The 18600-nt window shown below is 35.5% G+C and overlaps 2 protein-coding genes across 3 annotated transcripts; both read left to right on the top strand.

The window, feature by feature from the left end:
* The first annotated feature begins 905 nt into the window (after nt 1-905).
* LOC117905044 (MDIS1-interacting receptor like kinase 2-like) lies at nt 906-10102 on the top strand. 2 transcript variants are annotated; one of them, XM_034817916.1, is made up of 3 exons: nt 906-2947; nt 8483-9252; nt 9326-10102. In XM_034817916.1, exons 1-3 carry the CDS (start codon nt 921-923, stop codon nt 9619-9621), a joined length of 3093 nt encoding a protein of 1030 aa, XP_034673807.1. In that variant the 5' UTR covers nt 906-920; the 3' UTR covers nt 9622-10102. The 2 variants fall into 2 exon arrangements, with proteins under 2 accessions (XP_034673807.1, XP_034673806.1); XM_034817915.1 differs by lacking the exons at nt 8483-9252; nt 9326-10102 and adding an exon at nt 3788-4283 and having other exon boundaries at nt 906-3714.
* A 5271-nt stretch (nt 10103-15373) lies between these two features.
* LOC117904200 (MDIS1-interacting receptor like kinase 2-like) lies at nt 15374-18319 on the top strand. The gene is made up of 2 exons (XM_034816708.1): nt 15374-18191; nt 18264-18319. The coding sequence occupies exons 1-2, from the start codon at nt 15374-15376 to the stop codon at nt 18317-18319; spliced, it is 2874 nt and encodes a 957-aa protein (XP_034672599.1).
* The last annotated feature ends 281 nt before the right edge of the window (nt 18320-18600 follow it).

The raw sequence follows: 18600 nt of genomic DNA on the forward strand, positions 1-18600 counted from the left end.
TAAAAATAATTTATTAACTTAAATTTTGTTTTCCTTTTTTCTATTTTTTAAACTTAGTTTTTTTTTCTTTTTCAATTCCTTTAAAATTTTCTAAAAACCAAGCCCAGAGTAAATATTCATTATTAAGTTTTAATAAATCAATTTAGTGATAAAACACGAAAGACTAAATTTTTTTTTTGTAATTACTTAATTGAAATAAATCTTCAACTTCAGTTTTCTTTTGCAAAGAGTATAAGAAGAAGATGTCATAAAGAAAAAAAAAAAAGATTCAAACAAAATTAGATCATGCTTGAAAACTATTTTTTTTAAAAATAGCTTTTATAACAGTTCTTTGATAAATAGTAAAATAAAAATGTATTTAAAAATCTTAAATATTTTTAACCTATTTTTAATGTTTTTAAATATTTTTAAAAGTAAATCTTTTATCCAATTCTTTATTTTTAATTATTTTCTATTTTTTATATTTTTAAAAACAAATAAAAATAATTGATAATAATTATAAAAAATCCCTAAAAAATATTATTTTCTGTGTTTAAGAATAAAAAATAAAAAAATAATTTTTTTTATTACCAAACCTGCTTTGTTGTCCAAAATAATTGTCAAAGAGAGCGTTAGTCTCCAACCAACCTTCACCGTTATTCATGTCGAAAGAGATAGGAGAAGACTTCGACGACTACAAAGATATCGGAAGACCACCATACTAGTAGAAAGCGAACCCCTGGAAAAAAGAAAGAAAAATGGAGCCATGCATTAAAAGACCTTAATCTTGACATTAAAACGCTGAATTTTAATTGGTGTGAAGTGTGAACAAGGAAGTTTCCGAGTGGGATGACAAAGGAACCAAATGTGTATAAATAAAGTTGTGAAGAAGCATATGCAATTCATCAACTAAAACCATGGCACCCTCAACCTTACAGAAAATGCTCTCCCTGGTTTCCCTGCTCCTCTTGGTTATGTTGATTTCTTCAGACAATGTTTCTTCTTATTATTCAAATGAAGAAACACAAGCTCTCCTCAAATGGAAATCTAGCCTTCACAACCATAACCATTCTTCCCTCCTTTCGTGGACTCTTTATCCTAACAACTTCACCAATTCTTCTACCCACCTTGGAACAGAAGCCAGTCCATGCAAATGGTACGGAATATCCTGCAACCATGCAGGGAGCGTCATCAGAATAAACCTCACAGAATCGGGTTTAGGAGGTACGCTCCAAGCCTTCTCATTTTCATCTTTTCCGAATCTTGCATACGTTGATGTCTGCATCAACAACCTCTCTGGTCCTATCCCACCCCAAATCGGTCTCCTCTCCAAGCTCAAATACCTTGATCTGTCCACCAACCAGTTCTCAGGAGGGATTCCACCGGAAATTGGCCTATTAACTAACCTTGAGGTCCTGCACCTGGTTCAAAATCAGCTCAATGGTTCAATTCCTCATGAAATAGGTCAGTTGTCGTCTCTTCATGAGCTTGCTTTGTACACCAACCAACTGGAGGGTTCTATTCCTGCTTCTTTGGGTAATTTGAGCAACTTGGCCTCTTTGTATCTCTATCAAAATCAACTTTCGGGTTCCATTCCACCAGAAATGGGAAATCTCACCAACCTTGTTGAGATATACTCGGATAGCAACCATCTCACAGGTCCCATCCCTTCCACTTTTGGAAATTTGAAACGTTTAACCGTGTTGTACTTGTTCAACAATAGCCTCTCTGGGCCTATCCCACCAGAAATAGGAAATTTGAAATCCCTGCAAGGTCTAAGCCTCTACGGAAACAATCTTTCAGGCCCAATCCCTGTGTCATTATGTGATCTGAGCGGCCTAACCCTCCTGCATCTCTATGCCAATCAACTTTCCGGCCCCATTCCTCAAGAAATAGGTAACTTGAAGTCTCTTGTTGATCTAGAACTTTCAGAAAACCAACTCAATGGTTCCATTCCTATTTCACTGGGTAATCTGACCAACTTAGAAACTTTATTCCTCCGTGATAACCATCTTTCTGGTTACTTTCCTAAAGAAATTGGGAAACTTCATAAGTTGGTTGTGCTAGAAATCGACACAAACCGGCTGTTTGGCTCTTTACCGGAAGGCATTTGCCAAGGTGGATCTCTGGTGCGCTTTACAGTGAGCGACAACCATCTCAGTGGTCCCATCCCCAAAAGCTTGAAAAATTGCAGAAACTTAACCAGAGCTCTGTTCCAGGGAAACCGACTCACTGGAAATATATCTGAGGTAGTTGGTGACTGTCCAAACCTGGAATTCATCGATTTGAGCTACAACAGGTTTCATGGTGAACTCTCTCATAACTGGGGAAGATGCCCACGACTACAAACGCTGGAGATTGCCGGGAACAATATTACAGGGAGCATACCAGAAGATTTTGGAATCTCAACTAATCTAACCTTGCTTGATCTTTCTTCAAATCATTTGGTTGGGGAAATTCCAAAGAAAATGGGAAGTTTAACTTCTCTGTTGGGGCTCAGATTGAATGACAACCAACTTTCCGGGAGTATTCCTCCTGAACTTGGATCGCTGTCCCACCTTGAGTATCTAGACCTTTCAGCCAATAGATTGAATGGGTCAATACCAGAGCACTTGGGCGACTGCTTGGAGTTGTATTACTTGAACCTGAGCAATAACAAACTCAGCCACGGAATTCCGGTTCAGATGGGTAAGCTGAGTCACCTCTCCCAGCTAGATCTGAGTCACAACTTGCTTACAGGTGGCATCCCGCGACAGATCCAAGGTTTGGAGAGTTTGGAGATGCTTAATCTCTCCCATAACAACCTCTCTGGTTTCATTCCAGGGGCTTTTGAGTACATGACTGGCTTGTCGTATGTTGACATATCCTACAATCAGTTGCAGGGTCCCATTCCTCACAGCAATGCATTTCGAAATGCTACCATTGAGGTGCTAAAGGGGAACAAAGATTTGTGCGGCAATGTTAAAGGGTTGCAACCTTGCAAATATGGTTCTGGAGTAGACCAACAATCTGTCAAAAGGAGCCACAAAGTTGTGTTTATTATCATATTCCCTCTTTTGGGAGCACTTGTACTTCTTTTTGCTTTCATTGGGATTTTCTTGATTGCTGAAAGAAGAGAGAGAACTCCAGAAATCGAAGGTGAGGTACAGAATGATCTCTTTTCAATATCAACTTTTGATGGAAGAGCAATGTATGAAGAGATTATAAAGGCCACCAAGGATTTTGATCCCATGTATTGCATAGGAAAGGGAGGCCATGGAAGTGTTTACAAAGCAGAGCTGCCATCAAGTAATATAGTAGCTGTGAAGAAGCTTCACCCATCCGACACAGAGATGGCCAATCAAAAGGATTTCTTAAATGAAATAAGGGCATTAACAGAAATCAAGCATCGAAACATAGTGAAACTTCTTGGTTTCTGTTCACATCCACGACACAAGTTTTTGGTCTACGAGTACCTTGAAAGAGGTAGCCTGGCTACAATCTTGAGCAGAGAAGAAGCTAAGAAATTGGGTTGGGCTACAAGGGTCAATATCATTAAAGGAGTGGCTCATGCTTTGGCTTACATGCACCATGATTGCTCACCCCCTATTGTTCATCGGGATATATCAAGCAACAATATTCTGCTGGATTCTCAGTATGAAGCTCATATTTCTGACTTCGGCACTGCCAAGCTTCTAAAGCTAGACTCATCAAATCAGAGCCTACTTGCAGGCACATTCGGATATCTTGCACCAGGTACGGTTCACTCTTGAATTAAAAAAGGTATCAAACATGTCCACGACATAATATTTATCTTTTAATTTTGCAGAGCTTGCTTATACAATGAAGGTCACAGAAAAAACTGATGTCTTTAGCTTTGGAGTAATAGCACTGGAAGTTATCAAAGGAAGACATCCTGGAGATCAGATCTTGTCTCTATCAGTTTCCCCAGAGAAGGATAACATAGCGTTGGAAAACATGTTGGACCCCCGACTCCCACCTCTCACACCCCAGGATGAGGGGGAAGTGATAGCTATCATAAAGCAAGCAACTGAATGCTTAAAAGCCAAACCGCAATCCAGGCCAACCATGCAGACTGTTTCTCAGATGTTATCACAGAGAAAGGAGTAAGGTAAGATATAGTTTGCGGGGAACTCTACCTAGTCTACCATAACACATGGTTTCGAACCTCCTGCATCTTCAGCACTATGTAATGCCTTTTGAGTTTGTTTAGTCTTTCTTTCTACATCAAGTACCCGGTGTGATTTGTACTCATAGAAATTGTGGCTTCGTGCCCAAAGAAATAAAGTGTGGTTTTGTGTGAATAGAAGTAGATAAATCTCTGCTACTCATGCAGAAAATTCATCCATTCATCTACCAAGACTGCTACTCATGTATTTTCTAATTAACAAATTAAATATTTAAATGTCAAAATATATGAGCAGCACTGGAATAAATAAATAATAAAGAAGAAAAGGGAAGATGAATATACCATATAAGTGCAGTCCCAACTAAGCAATCCCCAATTTATTTGCAGTCCCTCAACACCTTAACAAAAAGGGGAGGAAAAAACAAACAAAAAATCTCTCAAACGAAGAAAACAGGGAGAGCCAGAGAGAGCAGCTCCCGAGATAACCCTAAAGGAAAATGGATGGAGGTGGAGATGCAGGCGGCAGTAATGAAGAACACGGTGGCCGGTTTTGCGGAGACTGATGTTGGCGCCGGTAGGGTGATGGGTTCAGCGGCGGAGATGGGGATCATGGTGGCCGAAGGAGATTGGTAGTGGGGTACGGCGGAGAGGTGAGATGGAGGATGAAGATGGCAGCCATGTTGGCTACCAGAGGCAGTGGCTGAGACCATGGTGGTCTCGGCGTTAGTGAATGGGGTGGGTGTGGAAGGCGTCGGCGACGGAGCGGCGCCTTGAATGGCAAGGCCACGGGCGGAGATGCCGTGAGCGACGGCGCGTGGCATCTGGGTGGAAAGGAGTGGTGCTGTGGAGTTTCCGGTTGTGGCGGTAGTGACTGCGCTGCTGAGGCGGCGTCGCGGTTGCCGGTTGACTGACGGCGGGGTCGTCGGCGGTAACTGTGGACTGGAATGGGCCGAATCATGGATTTTCTTTTCTTATCCATTTTCTTTTTTTTTTCTTTAATTTTTTTATATTACTTAAAAGTTAAAAAAATAATAATTAAAAAATTAAAGTTAAATTGTTTTAATTAAATAAAAAATTAAATTAAATTGACTGAAAAATAAGTATAAAATACACAGTAAAATACTAATATATATCATTACTATAGTATTTTAATCTATACAAATTGTTTTAATTATATAATATACTATTTTTTATTTATAAGTTTTAAATAGTTTAATTATGAATACTATCAATAAATAAATTAAAATTTACTATTAAATTATAAATTGTAAAGCAATTCCAAATAATAATAAACATATGATATTTCATATTATAATAAATATTAAGATGTAAAATACATAAAAATAAATAAATTAAATATAATTAAAATAATTTAAAAATTTAAGCATTTTTAAATTATTTATTCTTTATATAAAAAATAAATCATTCAAATAAAATTTAAAATATATAAAAATAATTTATTAACTTAAATTTTGTTTTTTTCTTTTTAAAACTTCATTTTTTTTTCATTTTCAATTCCTTTAAAATTTTCTAAAAACCAAGGGTAAATATTAATTATTAAGCTTTAATAAATCAACTTAGTTATTAAGTAGATTAAAATTTTCTTTTATAATTACTTAACTGAAACAAATCTTCAAGTTCAGTTTTCTTTTACAAAAAGTAAAAGAAGAAAATCATCGTAAAGATAAAAACAAAGATTCAAATAAAATTAGGTTATATTTGACAACTTCTTTTTATAACAGTTTTTAACAACAGTTCTTTGATGAATGGTAAAATAAAAATGTATTTAGAAATTTTAAATATTTTTATCACATTTTTAATGTTTTTAAATATTTTTAAAAATAAAATTTTTATCCATTTTTTATAGTTATTTTTAAAAATAAATTTTAAAAAACAAATAAAAATAATTGATAATAATTAAAAAAAAAAAAAAGTCCCTAAAAAACATATCATTTTCTGTGTTTAAGAATAAAAAATAAAAAACAATTTTTTTATTACTAAACCTGCTTTGTTGTCCAAAATAATTGTCAAAGAGAGCGTTAGTCTCCAACCAACCTTCATCGTCATTATTCATTTTGAAAGAGACCGGAGAAGACTTCGACGACCACAGAGATATAGGAAGACCACCATGCTAGTAGAAAGGGAACCCCTGGCAAAAAGAAAGAAAAAGGGAGCCATGCTTTAAAAGACCTCAATCTTGACATTAAAGGGCTGAATTTTAAGGTGTGAAGTGTGAACAAGGAAGTTTCCGAGTGGGACGAACAAAGGAACCAAATGTGTATAAATGAAGTTGTGAAGCAGCATATGCAATTCATCAACCAAAACCATGGCACCCTCAACCTTACAGAAAATGCTCTCCCTTGTTTCCGTGCTCCTCTTGGTTATGTTGATTTCGTCAGACCATGTTTCTTCTTATTCTAATGAAGAAACACAAGCTCTCCTCAAATGGAAAGCTACCCTTCAAAACCATAACCATTCTTCCCTCCTTTCGTGGACTCTTTATCCTAACAACTCCACCAATTCTTCTACCCACCTTGGAACAGAAGCCAGTCCATGCAAATGGTACGGAATATCCTGCAACCATGCAGGGAGCGTCATCAGAATAAACCTCACAGAGTCGGGTTTAGGAGGTACGCTTGAAGACTTCTCATTCTCATCTTTTCCCAATCTTGCGTATGTTGATATCAGCATGAACAACCTCTCTGGTCCTATCCCACCCCAAATCGGTCTCCTCTCCAAGCTCAAATACCTTGATCTCTCTATCAACCAGTTCTCAGGAGGGATACCGCCCGAGATTGGCCTGTTAACTAATCTTGAGGTCTTGCACCTGGTTCAAAATCAGCTCAATGGTTCAATTCCTCATGAAATAGGTCAGTTGACGTCTCTTTATGAGCTTGCTTTGTACACCAACCAACTGGAGGGTTCTATTCCTGCTTCTTTGGGTAATTTGAGCAACTTGGCCTCTTTGTATCTCTATGAAAATCAACTATCGGGTTCCATTCCTCCAGAAATGGGAAATCTCACCAACCTTGTTGAGATATACTCGGATACCAACAATCTCACAGGTCCCATCCCTTCCACTTTTGGAAATTTGAAACGTTTAACCGTGTTGTACTTGTTCAACAATAGACTCTCTGGGCCTATCCCACCAGAAATAGGAAATTTGAAATCCCTGCAAGAGCTAAGCCTCTACGAAAACAATCTTTCTGGTCCAATCCCTGTGTCATTATGTGATCTGAGTGGCCTAACCCTCCTGCATCTCTATGCCAATCAACTTTCCGGTCCCATTCCTCAAGAAATAGGAAACTTGAAGTCTCTTGTTGATCTAGAACTTTCAGAAAACCAACTCAATGGTTCCATTCCTACTTCACTGGGTAATCTGACCAACTTAGAAATTTTATTCCTCCGTGATAACCATCTTTCTGGTTACTTTCCTAAAGAAATTGGGAAACTTCATAAGTTGGTTGTGCTAGAAATCGATACAAATCGGCTGTCTGGCTCTTTACCAGAAGGCATTTGCCAAGGTGGATCTCTGGTGCGCTTTACAGTGAGCGACAACCTTCTCAGTGGTCCCATCCCTAAAAGCATGAAAAATTGCAGAAACTTAACCAGAGCTCTGTTCGGGGGAAATCAACTCACTGGAAATATATCTGAGGTAGTTGGTGACTGTCCAAACCTGGAATACATCGATTTGAGCTACAACAGGTTTCATGGCGAACTCTCTCATAACTGGGGAAGGTACCCACAACTACAAAGGCTGGAGATGGCCGGTAACGATATTACAGGGAGCATACCAGAAGATTTTGGAATCTCAACTAATCTAACCTTGCTTGATCTTTCTTCAAATCATTTGGTTGGGGAAATCCCAAAGAAAATGGGAAGTTTAACTTCTCTGTTGTGGCTGATATTGAATGACAACCAACTTTTCGGGAGTATTCCTCCTGAACTTGGATCGCTGTCCCACCTTGAGTATCTAGACCTTTCAGCCAATAGATTGAATGGGTCAATACCAGAGCACTTGGGTGACTGCTTGGACTTGCATTACTTGAACCTGAGCAATAACAAACTCAGCCACGGAATTCCGGTTCAGATGGGTAAGCTGAGTCACCTCTCCCAGCTAGATCTGAGTCACAACTTGCTTACAGGTGACATCCCACCACAAATCGAAGGTTTGCAAAGCTTAGAGAACCTTAATCTGTCCCATAACAACCTCTCTGGTTTCATCCCAAAGGCTTTTGAGGAAATGCTTGGCTTGTCAGATGTTGACATATCTTACAATCAGTTGCAGGGTCCCATTCCCAACAGCAAAGCATTTCGAGATGCTACCATTGAGGCTTTAAAGGGGAACAAAGGCTTATGCGGCAATGTTAAAGGGTTGCAACCTTGCAAGACTCATTCTATACTTGACGAAGAACCTGCAAAAAAGGGCCACAAAGTTTTGTTTATAATCATATTCCCTCTTTTGGGAGCACTTCTACTTCTTTTTGCTTTCGTAGGAATTTTCTTGATTGCTGAAAGAAGAGAGAGAACTCCGGAAATCGAAGCAGGTGATGTACAAAATAATCTCCTCTCAATATCAACTTTTGATGGAAGAACAATGTATGAAGAGATTATAAAGGCCACCAAGGACTTTGATCCCATGTATTGCATCGGAAAGGGAGGGCATGGAAGCGTTTACAAAGCAGAGCTGCCATCAGGTAATATAGTAGCTGTGAAGAAGCTTCACCCATCCGACATGGATATGGCAAATCAAAAGGATTTCTTGAATAAAGTAAGGGCACTGACAGAGATCAAGCATCGAAACATTGTGAGACTTCTTGGTTTCTGTTCATATCCACGACACTCCTTTTTGGTCTATGAGTACCTTGAAAGAGGTAGCTTGGCTACAATCTTGAGCAGAGAAGAAGCTAAAAAATTGGGTTGGGCTACAAGGGTCCAGATCATCAAAGGAGTGGCTCACGCTTTGTCTTACATGCACCATGATTGCTCACCCCCGATTGTTCGTCGGGATATATCGAGCAACAATATTCTGCTGGATTCTCAATATGAGCCTCATATTTCTGACTTGGGCACTGCCAAGCTTCTTAAGGTAGACTCATCAAATCAGAGCAAACTTGCAGGCACAGTCGGATACGTTGCACCAGGTACACTTCACTCCTCAACTAACAAAGAAATCTAACATGCTCACGATGTAATATTTATCTTCTAATTTTGCAGAGCATGCTTATACAATGAAGGTCACAGAAAAAACCGATGTCTATAGCTTCGGAGTGATAGCACTGGAAGTTATCAAAGGAAGACATCCTGGAGATCAAATCTTGTCTATATCAGTTTCCCCAGAGAAGAACATAGTGTTGAAAGACATGTTGGACCCGCGACTCCCACCTCTCACACCCCCAGACGAAGGGGAAGTGGTAGCTATCATAAAGCTCGCAACTGCATGCTTAAATGCCAATCCACAATCCAGGCCAACCATGGAGATTATTTCTCAGATGTTGTCACAGAGAATTTAGCAAGGTAAGAAATAATTTGAGTGGAACTCTACCTAGTCTACCAATAATGCATGGTTTCGAACCTCCTGCATCTTCAACACAATGTAATGCCTTTGAGTTTCTTCGGTCTTTCTTTCTACATCGGGTACCTAACGTGGTTTGTAATCCTACAAATTGTGGCTTTGTGCCAAAAGAAATTAGGTATGGTTTCGTGTGAATAGCACTACATACATGTCTGCTCCTTATGATGTGGTTATTGAGATTGCACGCTGCTAAAGTCCCAGTTCTTTTCCATAACTAAATTTCGTTCGAGTAAATGATAAAGTTGTAAAAATATCATAAAGACTTTTGTGGGTGAATAGAAAATTGCACCTCGGGTACCGGCTGACAATGTGCAAGGATAAGAGGATTGAATGCTTGAACATCAAAGATTTGATGTTCTAAATATAGCATTGTGAAACAATGAGATTAATGGTTTATTCATGTTCAACACTGATTCCAATATTGCTTCTCTAGGCCCATATAGTACCGTTTTCTAGTACAACACCTGTTTTCTTCAATATTTTTCTTCTCCTGCAAAAAACTGCTAATGAGAACAATTTTTATTTTTTATTTTAAGGTTAAAACTTTACCCTAGTTAGCTTTATTATGAAGCTATCGTGATTTTCATACTAAAAAAAAAAGGCTACATATATACTCGAAAGTAAAGGGAACCAAGGCAAATCTTGGCCCACCATAAACTTATGAGGAGCTGAGGTGTGACCCATTAAAAAGGGTCAAATTTGGTGAGCTCAAATGGATTGATCAAACCAGAGAAAAGAAATACCAAATCCCCGAAGCTTCCTCTCTAATTCTACAAGTGATAGTCCAAAATTTTCACCAAAACTGATACATGCAACAAAAACAAGGCCATCCACTAAATATATGGTAGTCACAATCAGCTTCGTTTTCAAGAATGCATAGCACCAAAATTAAGCCTAAGATGGATATCAAGGGCCTAAACAAAAACTTCTGATATCATAAAACAAAAGGATTACAAGTTATCTTCATCCCCAGTATATATAACAAGTTTTGGCAACAACAATACTGCATAATAATTGTAAGTTTGATCAGCTTGGCCATTATTGCAAACTCGTATCAAGTCAATGCAGTCAACTCAAAACCCAAAAGTGCATTTTTTTCCAAAGTGAAGTAAGGGAAAGTGCCTTCACCAGTGTGGAACAAGCCCAAGTCAAGTCCTCACAGACAAAAAGTCTTACCATTGTTTTACCTAATAATAGCCCTTTCAAAGGGAGTGGAAGACTTCTCCAAGTCTCCGTTCTCATGGATCAGGTCTACAAAAAATTAAATGTAAATAGGAATATAGGATGACGATTACAAAACAACCCTCAAAACCATGTTCGTTCCCATCTCGTAACTACTGAGATATCTCATATTTGATAACAAAGAAAGTTTCGACGTTTTAGAAATATGAGTTCCTCTTAATTATATGGACACGTTTTAAAATCATAAGGATATTTTTGAGTTCAGAATGAATAATATACACGTTATTAGAAACGGATTGTTATAAATGGTATAAAGTCAATCCCCAACCCCAATGTTAGTTTGGTCCATAATCATGAAGGGTATTTATCAATTTGGTTTCATATTCTTGGGTGATTGTCTTAAGGCTGTAAAGGCCTCTTTAAACCCAGAATGGATGGATGGTTGTCTTAAACTTATAAGTACCTCTTTAAACCTAGAGTTGATAGAATGTAAAATAATATATACTGTACAAGTTGCTAGGCAACCACTTGAGTCAACAGGCATTCAAACTGTTGAGATGCATTTTTTTTCCAAATGAAATAAAGAATAGACGGTCGGAGTTGTCACCCAACCACTGGAGTTAACATGCATTCAAATCACACGAGACACAATCAATTGAAAGACCTTGACCTTAAGAGTGAATCAAACTCAAGAAGGCTATATATAAAAATAAAAAATAAAAAATAAAAAATAAAAAATAAAAATAAAAACTGTAGTCATTTTCATTCCCTAATAATCTTCCAATGACAAGACCGCTCAACAAACGTTCAAATCATTCTAGACAAACAATTCTTCAAGGATTTGTCTTTTTTTTCTTTTTTTTTCTTCCAATGAGATTAAGCGACATAGACTTTGACCATAAGAATGAATCAAACTTAACGAAGCTACATAGAGAGAACTCTAGTCGTCGTCTTCCTTCCAGGAATGAGATAGTTGGAGAGTTTCCAAGTCCAAGGTTTGGTGAACTCATATGTTTACAAATGGACAATTGACCCATTATTTGCCACACATCAACTGAAACCATGGAGTCACCAACTTAAACTTAGTTTCCTTGATCCTGCTAACTATGTACTGTTGTTTTAACCATGTCATCTCTCATTCTAAGAAAGACACAAATTCTACTCCAATGTTTCAAAGTCAACCAAAGAAAACAAAGTCATCCTCGTCTTTATTGATCATTCTTCCAAATTATGTCGCCAATTCTTCTACCCACCTTGAGACAATAACAGGTCTATGCCCATAAACTAAGGAGACAATTGTGTTTTGGGCTTAGCTGTGCCCAAAAATTAAGGTTTAGTTCATATAATTTACATAATTGATGAAAATGATATATGATATCAAAAGACCAAAATACTCATTGACTTTTCATTTAAGTTTTTTTTTATTTTTATTGCACCACTATTCATTCAACCATAATAATTCTATTTTAACCAATTGGATTTTTTATTGTTTTTAAAATTTTTTTTTTTTATAAATAATTGAAAATTAGCATTATTTTCTATTTTTAATTATAAATAAAGAAAAATTAATTCAAAAACTATTTTTAAAAATAATTTCTAAAAAAAAATGGTAATATGATTTATATTTTTTATATTTTCTTTTTGAAAAAACATTTAATTAAAAAATGAAACTATTTTTAAAAATAAAAATTGAAAACCTTGTTTAGTACTATTTTTTATATGAAAATAATAAAAAGAATTAAATTTCATTCATTGATTATCCATGGCTTATAATAAGAGTAAAAAGATTCAATATCTTAAATAAAAAAAAAAAAAAGTTAGAAATGAGCAATATGTAATTGGGAATAGAAAAGGAAAAAAAATATAAATAAATAAAAAAAGAAATTGAAATTTACGCTCACTATATGTCTATGTAGAGGTTAAAGGTATTTTAGGGATTAGTGAAGAATAATATTCATCAACTTAATTTTTACACTTTATTTGGGTCTTGGATTAAATGTACATGATATATGAATCTTTAGTCAATTTTTAGGCTCAACTGAACCTAAAACAAAATTCTCCCTAAACTAAGTTCTAAGTTTAGGATTTTTAGAATCGACCTTAGGGTGTTTTATTCCCCATGGATAACCTAACAAGCATGAGATCCTGTTTCCCATTAAATTTGTATTTAATGCCATTAACAATAATTCCAGTATTATTTATTTGACTGAAAAATAAGTATAAAATATATAGTAAAATACAAATTGCTTAGTATGTTTAATTGTATGATATAATATTTTTATTTATTATTCTTTAATAGTTTAATTATAAAATTAAAATTTACTATTAAATTATAAATTGTAGAACAAGTTTTAAATAATAATAAACATGTGATATTTCATTTTTTTAGTAACAAATATTAAGATGCAATATGATATTTATTTTAAATAAATATTAAATAATTAAAAATTAATTTTTTAATTAATTAAATAATTCATTTTATAATAAATATATATATATATATATATATATATATAATACTTTACACTATTTAGAGATAATATTTAAAAATATCATATTTCTCAAAAAAATATATTTTAAAATATAAGTATCTATTATTTAAAAAATAATTTATTTATTTTATAAATAATAGAAATATAATATAATATATAGTAAATACATAATATTCAAAAATATCATATTTCTCAAAAAATATATTCTAAAATATAAGTATCTATCATATCCTACCAAATGATATTATATATATCCTATTCTTCTCATACTAAAAGTACCTCTGGGTTAGGGTTTCAATATAAAGTCAATGGCTGGGATTCAATCTTACAAAGTGAGTGTGTATAAAATTATTAACCTCGTATTATCAAGTAGACCTGGGTTTCAATATAAAGTCAATGGGCCTTAAAAATTGGGTTAAATAGAGTGGGCTAAACTCAGTGAAATTCAAAAATGAAAAGGACCAAAGGGAAATTATGGAGTCAAACCTATAAAACCTAAAAAAAAAAAAAAAAACTTAGAATAACAGCTCAAAAAAATTAACTTTTTCTAAATTTCAATTTTTTTTTTTACCTGAACAGCCCATGTCCCTTTATCTTCCTTGTACCTCTCAAATAATCTTGTTACTTGATAATATGAGGTTAATAATTTTTAAAAAATTAAGTAATATGAACAAATAATCTTAATACTTAAAAATTAAAAATTAGATAATAAATGTTAAGTCAACAAGTTAAATATAATTTAAATTTAAATCATATTTAATTACCATTCTTATCTTTAGTTCTAAGAAAGGGGAGACGAAAAGATATTTAAAAAAATGATTTTATAATGTTTGATTAAAATACATAAAAAAAATATTAAATATAATTAAAATTATTTTTAAATTTTTAAATATTTTAAAATAATTTAATTTTTATATAAAAGCAAATAATTAAAATAAGCTTTAAAAACCATATAAAAATAAATTATTAACTTAAAATCCATTTTTTTCACTTCATTTTTTTCTTTTTCACTTTCTTTAAAATTTTCTAAATATTAATTATTAAGATGACATTTTTTAAACATTTTTTTAAAGTAATTTGCTTTTAGATTTCAAATTATTTATTTTTTCACTTGTTGTTAACTTATTATTTATTTCTTAAATTTTTCATTAAATAGAAAAAAATCAAAATATTTGACTTTTTCTGAATATCAAAAGCAACATATTAATTTTTCTATATTTTTTAATACTTAATTAAAATAAAATATTAAAAAAATAAACAACTTAATACTTAACATTATTAAACACTATTAAAAACATCACCTAAGTTTTAATAAATCCACTTAAGTGATTAAATATGACATACTAAAATTTTCTTTTGCAATTATTTAACTAAAACAAACCTTAAGTTTGTTAATAAAGGGAAAACCATTATGATTATAAACATGAAAGTAAAGACCCAAAAAGAATTAGGCTCTATTTAATAGAATATTTTTACAAACGATTATGAATAACAATTTTTGAAAAAAAAAATTAAAATTGTTCTATGATATTTTGTGAAATAAAATTTTGTTTAAGAAATTGGTATTTTTAACTTATTTTTAATGTTCTTAAATATGTTTTAAAAATAATTTTTATATCTATTATTTTATTTTGAATCATTCTTCCTATTTATATAACTTTTTTTAAAAACAAAAATCAACTAAAAACAATTAAAAATATTGTTCGACAACACCATGTTTTCTGCTAAACTTAATTTCCAACTAACCTTCATGGCCGGCATCCATTTGCAAAAAGAGAAGATTTCAACCACCATAATCACACAGGAAGACCACCATGCTAGTACAGTGCAATCCATGGAAAAAAGAAAGAAAAAGGAGTCATGCTTTAAAGGACCTTGATCTTGACATTTAAACGCAACTTTCTTTCCTGTGGGAATACGCGTGAACAAGACAGTCACCTAAAAGGACCAAAGGAACCAAATGTGTATAAAAGAAGATGTGAAGCAGCATATGCAATTTATCAACTAAAACTATACATGGCCTTCTCAACCTTACAGAAAATGCTCTCCCTTGTTTCCCTACTCCTCTTGCTTATGTTAATTTGTTCAGATCATGTTTCTTCTTATTCTAATGAAGAAACACAAGCTCTCCTCAAATGGAAATCTACCCTTCACAACCATAACCATTCTTCCCTCCTTTCGTGGACTCTTTATCCTAACAACTCCACCAATTCTTCTACCCACCATGGAACGGCAACCGGTCCATGCAAATGGTATGGGATATCCTGCAACCATGCAGGGAGTGTCATCAGAATAAACCTCACAGAGTCCGGTTTAAGAGGTACGCTCCAAGCCTTCTCATTTTCATCTTTTCCGAATCTTGCATACGTTGATGTCTGCATCAACAACCTCTCTGGTCCTATCCCACCCCAAATCGGTCTCCTCTCCAAGCTCAAATACCTCGATCTGTCCACCAACCAGTTCTCAGGAGGGATTCCACCGGAAATTGGCCTATTAACTAACCTTGAGGTCCTGCACCTGGTTCAAAATCAGCTCAATGGTTCAATTCCTCATGAAATAGGTCAGTTGTCGTCTCTTTATGAGCTTGCTTTGTACACCAACCAACTGGAGGGTTCTATTCCTGCTTCTTTGGGTAATTTGAGTAACTTGGCCACTTTGTATCTCTATGAAAATCAACTTTCCGGTTCCATTCCTCCAGAAATGGGAAATCTCACCAACCTTGTTGAGATATACTCGGATACCAACAATCTCACAGGTCTCATCCCTTCCACTTTCGGAAACTTGAAACGTTTAACCATGTTGTACCTATTCAACAATCAACTCTCCGGGCATATCCCACCAGAAATAGGAAATTTGAAATCTCTGCAAGGTCTAAGCCTCTACGGAAACAATCTTTCTGGTCCAATCCCTGCGTCCTTAGGTGATCTCAGTGGCCTAACTCTCCTGCATCTCTATGCCAATCAACTTTCCGGTCCCATTCCTCAAGAAATAGGTAACTTGAAGTCTCTTGTTGATCTAGAACTTTCAGAAAACCAACTCAATGGTTCCATTCCTACTTCACTGGGTAATCTGACCAACTTAGAAATTTTATTCCTCCGTGATAACCATCTTTCTGGTTACTTTCCTAAAGAAATTGGGAAACTTCATAAGTTGGTTGTGCTAGAAATCGACACAAATCGGCTGTCTGGCTCTTTACCAGAAGGCATTTGCCAAGGTGGATCTCTGGTGCGCTTTACAGTGAGCGACAACCTTCTCAGTGGTCCCATCCCTAAAAGCATGAAAAATTGCACAAACTTAACCAGAGCTCTGTTCGGGGGAAATCAACTCACTGGAAATATATCTGAGGTAGTTGGTGACTGTCCCAACCTGGAATACATCGATTTGAGCTACAACAGGTTTCATGGCGAACTCTCTCATAACTGGGGAAGGTGCCCACAACTACAAAGGCTGGAGATGGCCGGGAACGATATTACAGGGAGCATACCAGAAGATTTTGGAATCTCAACTAATCTAACCTTGCTTGATCTTTCTTCAAATCATTTGGTTGGGGAAATCCCAAAGAAAATGGGAAGTTTAACTTCTCTGTTGGAGCTAAAATTAAATGATAACCAACTTTCTGGGAGTATACCTCCCGAACTTGGATCACTGTTCAGTCTTGCCCATCTCGATCTATCAGCAAATAGATTGAATGGGTCAATAACAGAGAACTTGGGTGCCTGCTTGAACTTGCATTACTTGAACCTGAGCAATAACAAACTTAGCAACAGAATTCCAGCTCAGATGGGTAAGCTGAGTCACCTCTCCCAGTTAGATCTGAGTCACAACTTGCTTTCAGGAGCAATCCCACCACAAATCCAAGGTTTGGAGAGCTTAGAGAACCTTAATCTGTCCCATAACAACCTCTCTGGTTTCATCCCAAAGGCTTTCGAAGAAATGCGTGGCTTGTCTGATATTGACATATCTTACAATCAATTGCAGGGTCCCATTCCCAACAGCAAAGCATTTCGAGATGCTACCATTGAGTTGTTAAAGGGGAACAAAGATTTGTGCGGCAATGTTAAAGGGTTGCAACCTTGCAAAAATGATTCTGGAGCAGGCCAACAACCTGTCAAAAAGGGCCACAAAATTGTGTTTATAATTGTATTCCCTCTTTTGGGAGCACTTATACTTCTTTTTGCTTTCATTGGAATTTTCTTGATTGCTGAAAGAACAAAGAGAACTCCAGAAATCGAAGAAGGTGATGTACAGAATGATCTCTTTTCAATATCAACTTTTGATGGAAGAGCAATGTATGAAGAGATTATAAAGGCCACCAAGGATTTTGATCCCATGTATTGCATCGGAAAGGGAGGGCATGGAAGCGTTTACAAAGCAGAGCTGTCGTCCGGTGATATTGTAGCTGTGAAAAAGATTTACGCATCCGACATAGATATGGCAAATCAAAGGGATTTCTTCAATGAAGTAAGGGCACTGACAGAAATCAAGCATCGGAACATTGTGAAACTTCATGGTTTCTGTTCACATCCACGACACTCCTTGTTGGTCTATGAGTACCTTGAAAGAGGTAGCCTAGCTGCAATGTTGAGCAGAGAAGAAGCTAAGAAATTGGGTTGGGCTACAAGGATCAATATCATTAAAGGAGTGGCTCATGCTTTGTCTTACATGCACCATGATTGCTCACCCCCAATTGTTCATCGGGATATATCAAGCAACAATATTCTGCTGGATTCTCAATATGAGCCTCATATTTCTGACTTCGGCACTGCCAAGCTTCTAAAGCTAGACTCATCAAATCAAAGCGCACTTGCAGGCACATTCGGATACGTTGCACCAGGTATTGTTCACTCCTCAATTAACAAAGAAATCTAACATGTCCACGTTGTAATATTTACTTCTAATGTTGCAGAACATGCTTATACAATGAGGGTGACAGAAAAACCGATGTCTATAGTTTTGGAGTGATAGCACTGGAAGTTATCAAAGGAAGACATCCTGGAGATCAAATCTTGTCTCTATCAGTTTCCCCAGAGAAGGATAACATAGTGTTGGAAGATATGCTGGACCCGCGACTCCCACCTCTCACAGCCCAAGATGAAGGGGAAGTGATATCTATCATAAAGCTCGCAACTGCATGCTTAAGTGTCAACCCACAGTCCAGGCCAACAATGAAGATTATTTCTCAGATGTTATCACAGAGAATTTACCAGGATAAGAAATAATTTGCATGGAACTCTACCTCGTAC

Source organism: Vitis riparia, chromosome 17 (assembly GCF_004353265.1).
Source record: "Vitis riparia cultivar Riparia Gloire de Montpellier isolate 1030 chromosome 17, EGFV_Vit.rip_1.0, whole genome shotgun sequence".
NCBI lineage: Eukaryota > Viridiplantae > Streptophyta > Magnoliopsida > Vitales > Vitaceae > Vitis > Vitis riparia.

Excerpts from the sequence above, each read along its gene's own strand:
- LOC117905044 (XM_034817915.1), top strand. The coding sequence starts at position 921 with ATGCTCTCCCTGGTTTCCCTGCTCCTCTTGGTTATGTTGATTTCTTCA. Across the intron at positions 3,715-3,787 it reads ATTCGGATATCTTGCACCAG|AGCTTGCTTATACAATGAAG; the intron begins GTACGGTTCACT and ends TTAATTTTGCAG.
- LOC117904200 (XM_034816708.1), top strand. The coding sequence starts at position 15,374 with ATGGCCTTCTCAACCTTACAGAAAATGCTCTCCCTTGTTTCCCTACTC. Across the intron at positions 18,192-18,263 it reads ATTCGGATACGTTGCACCAG|AACATGCTTATACAATGAGG; the intron begins GTATTGTTCACT and ends CTAATGTTGCAG.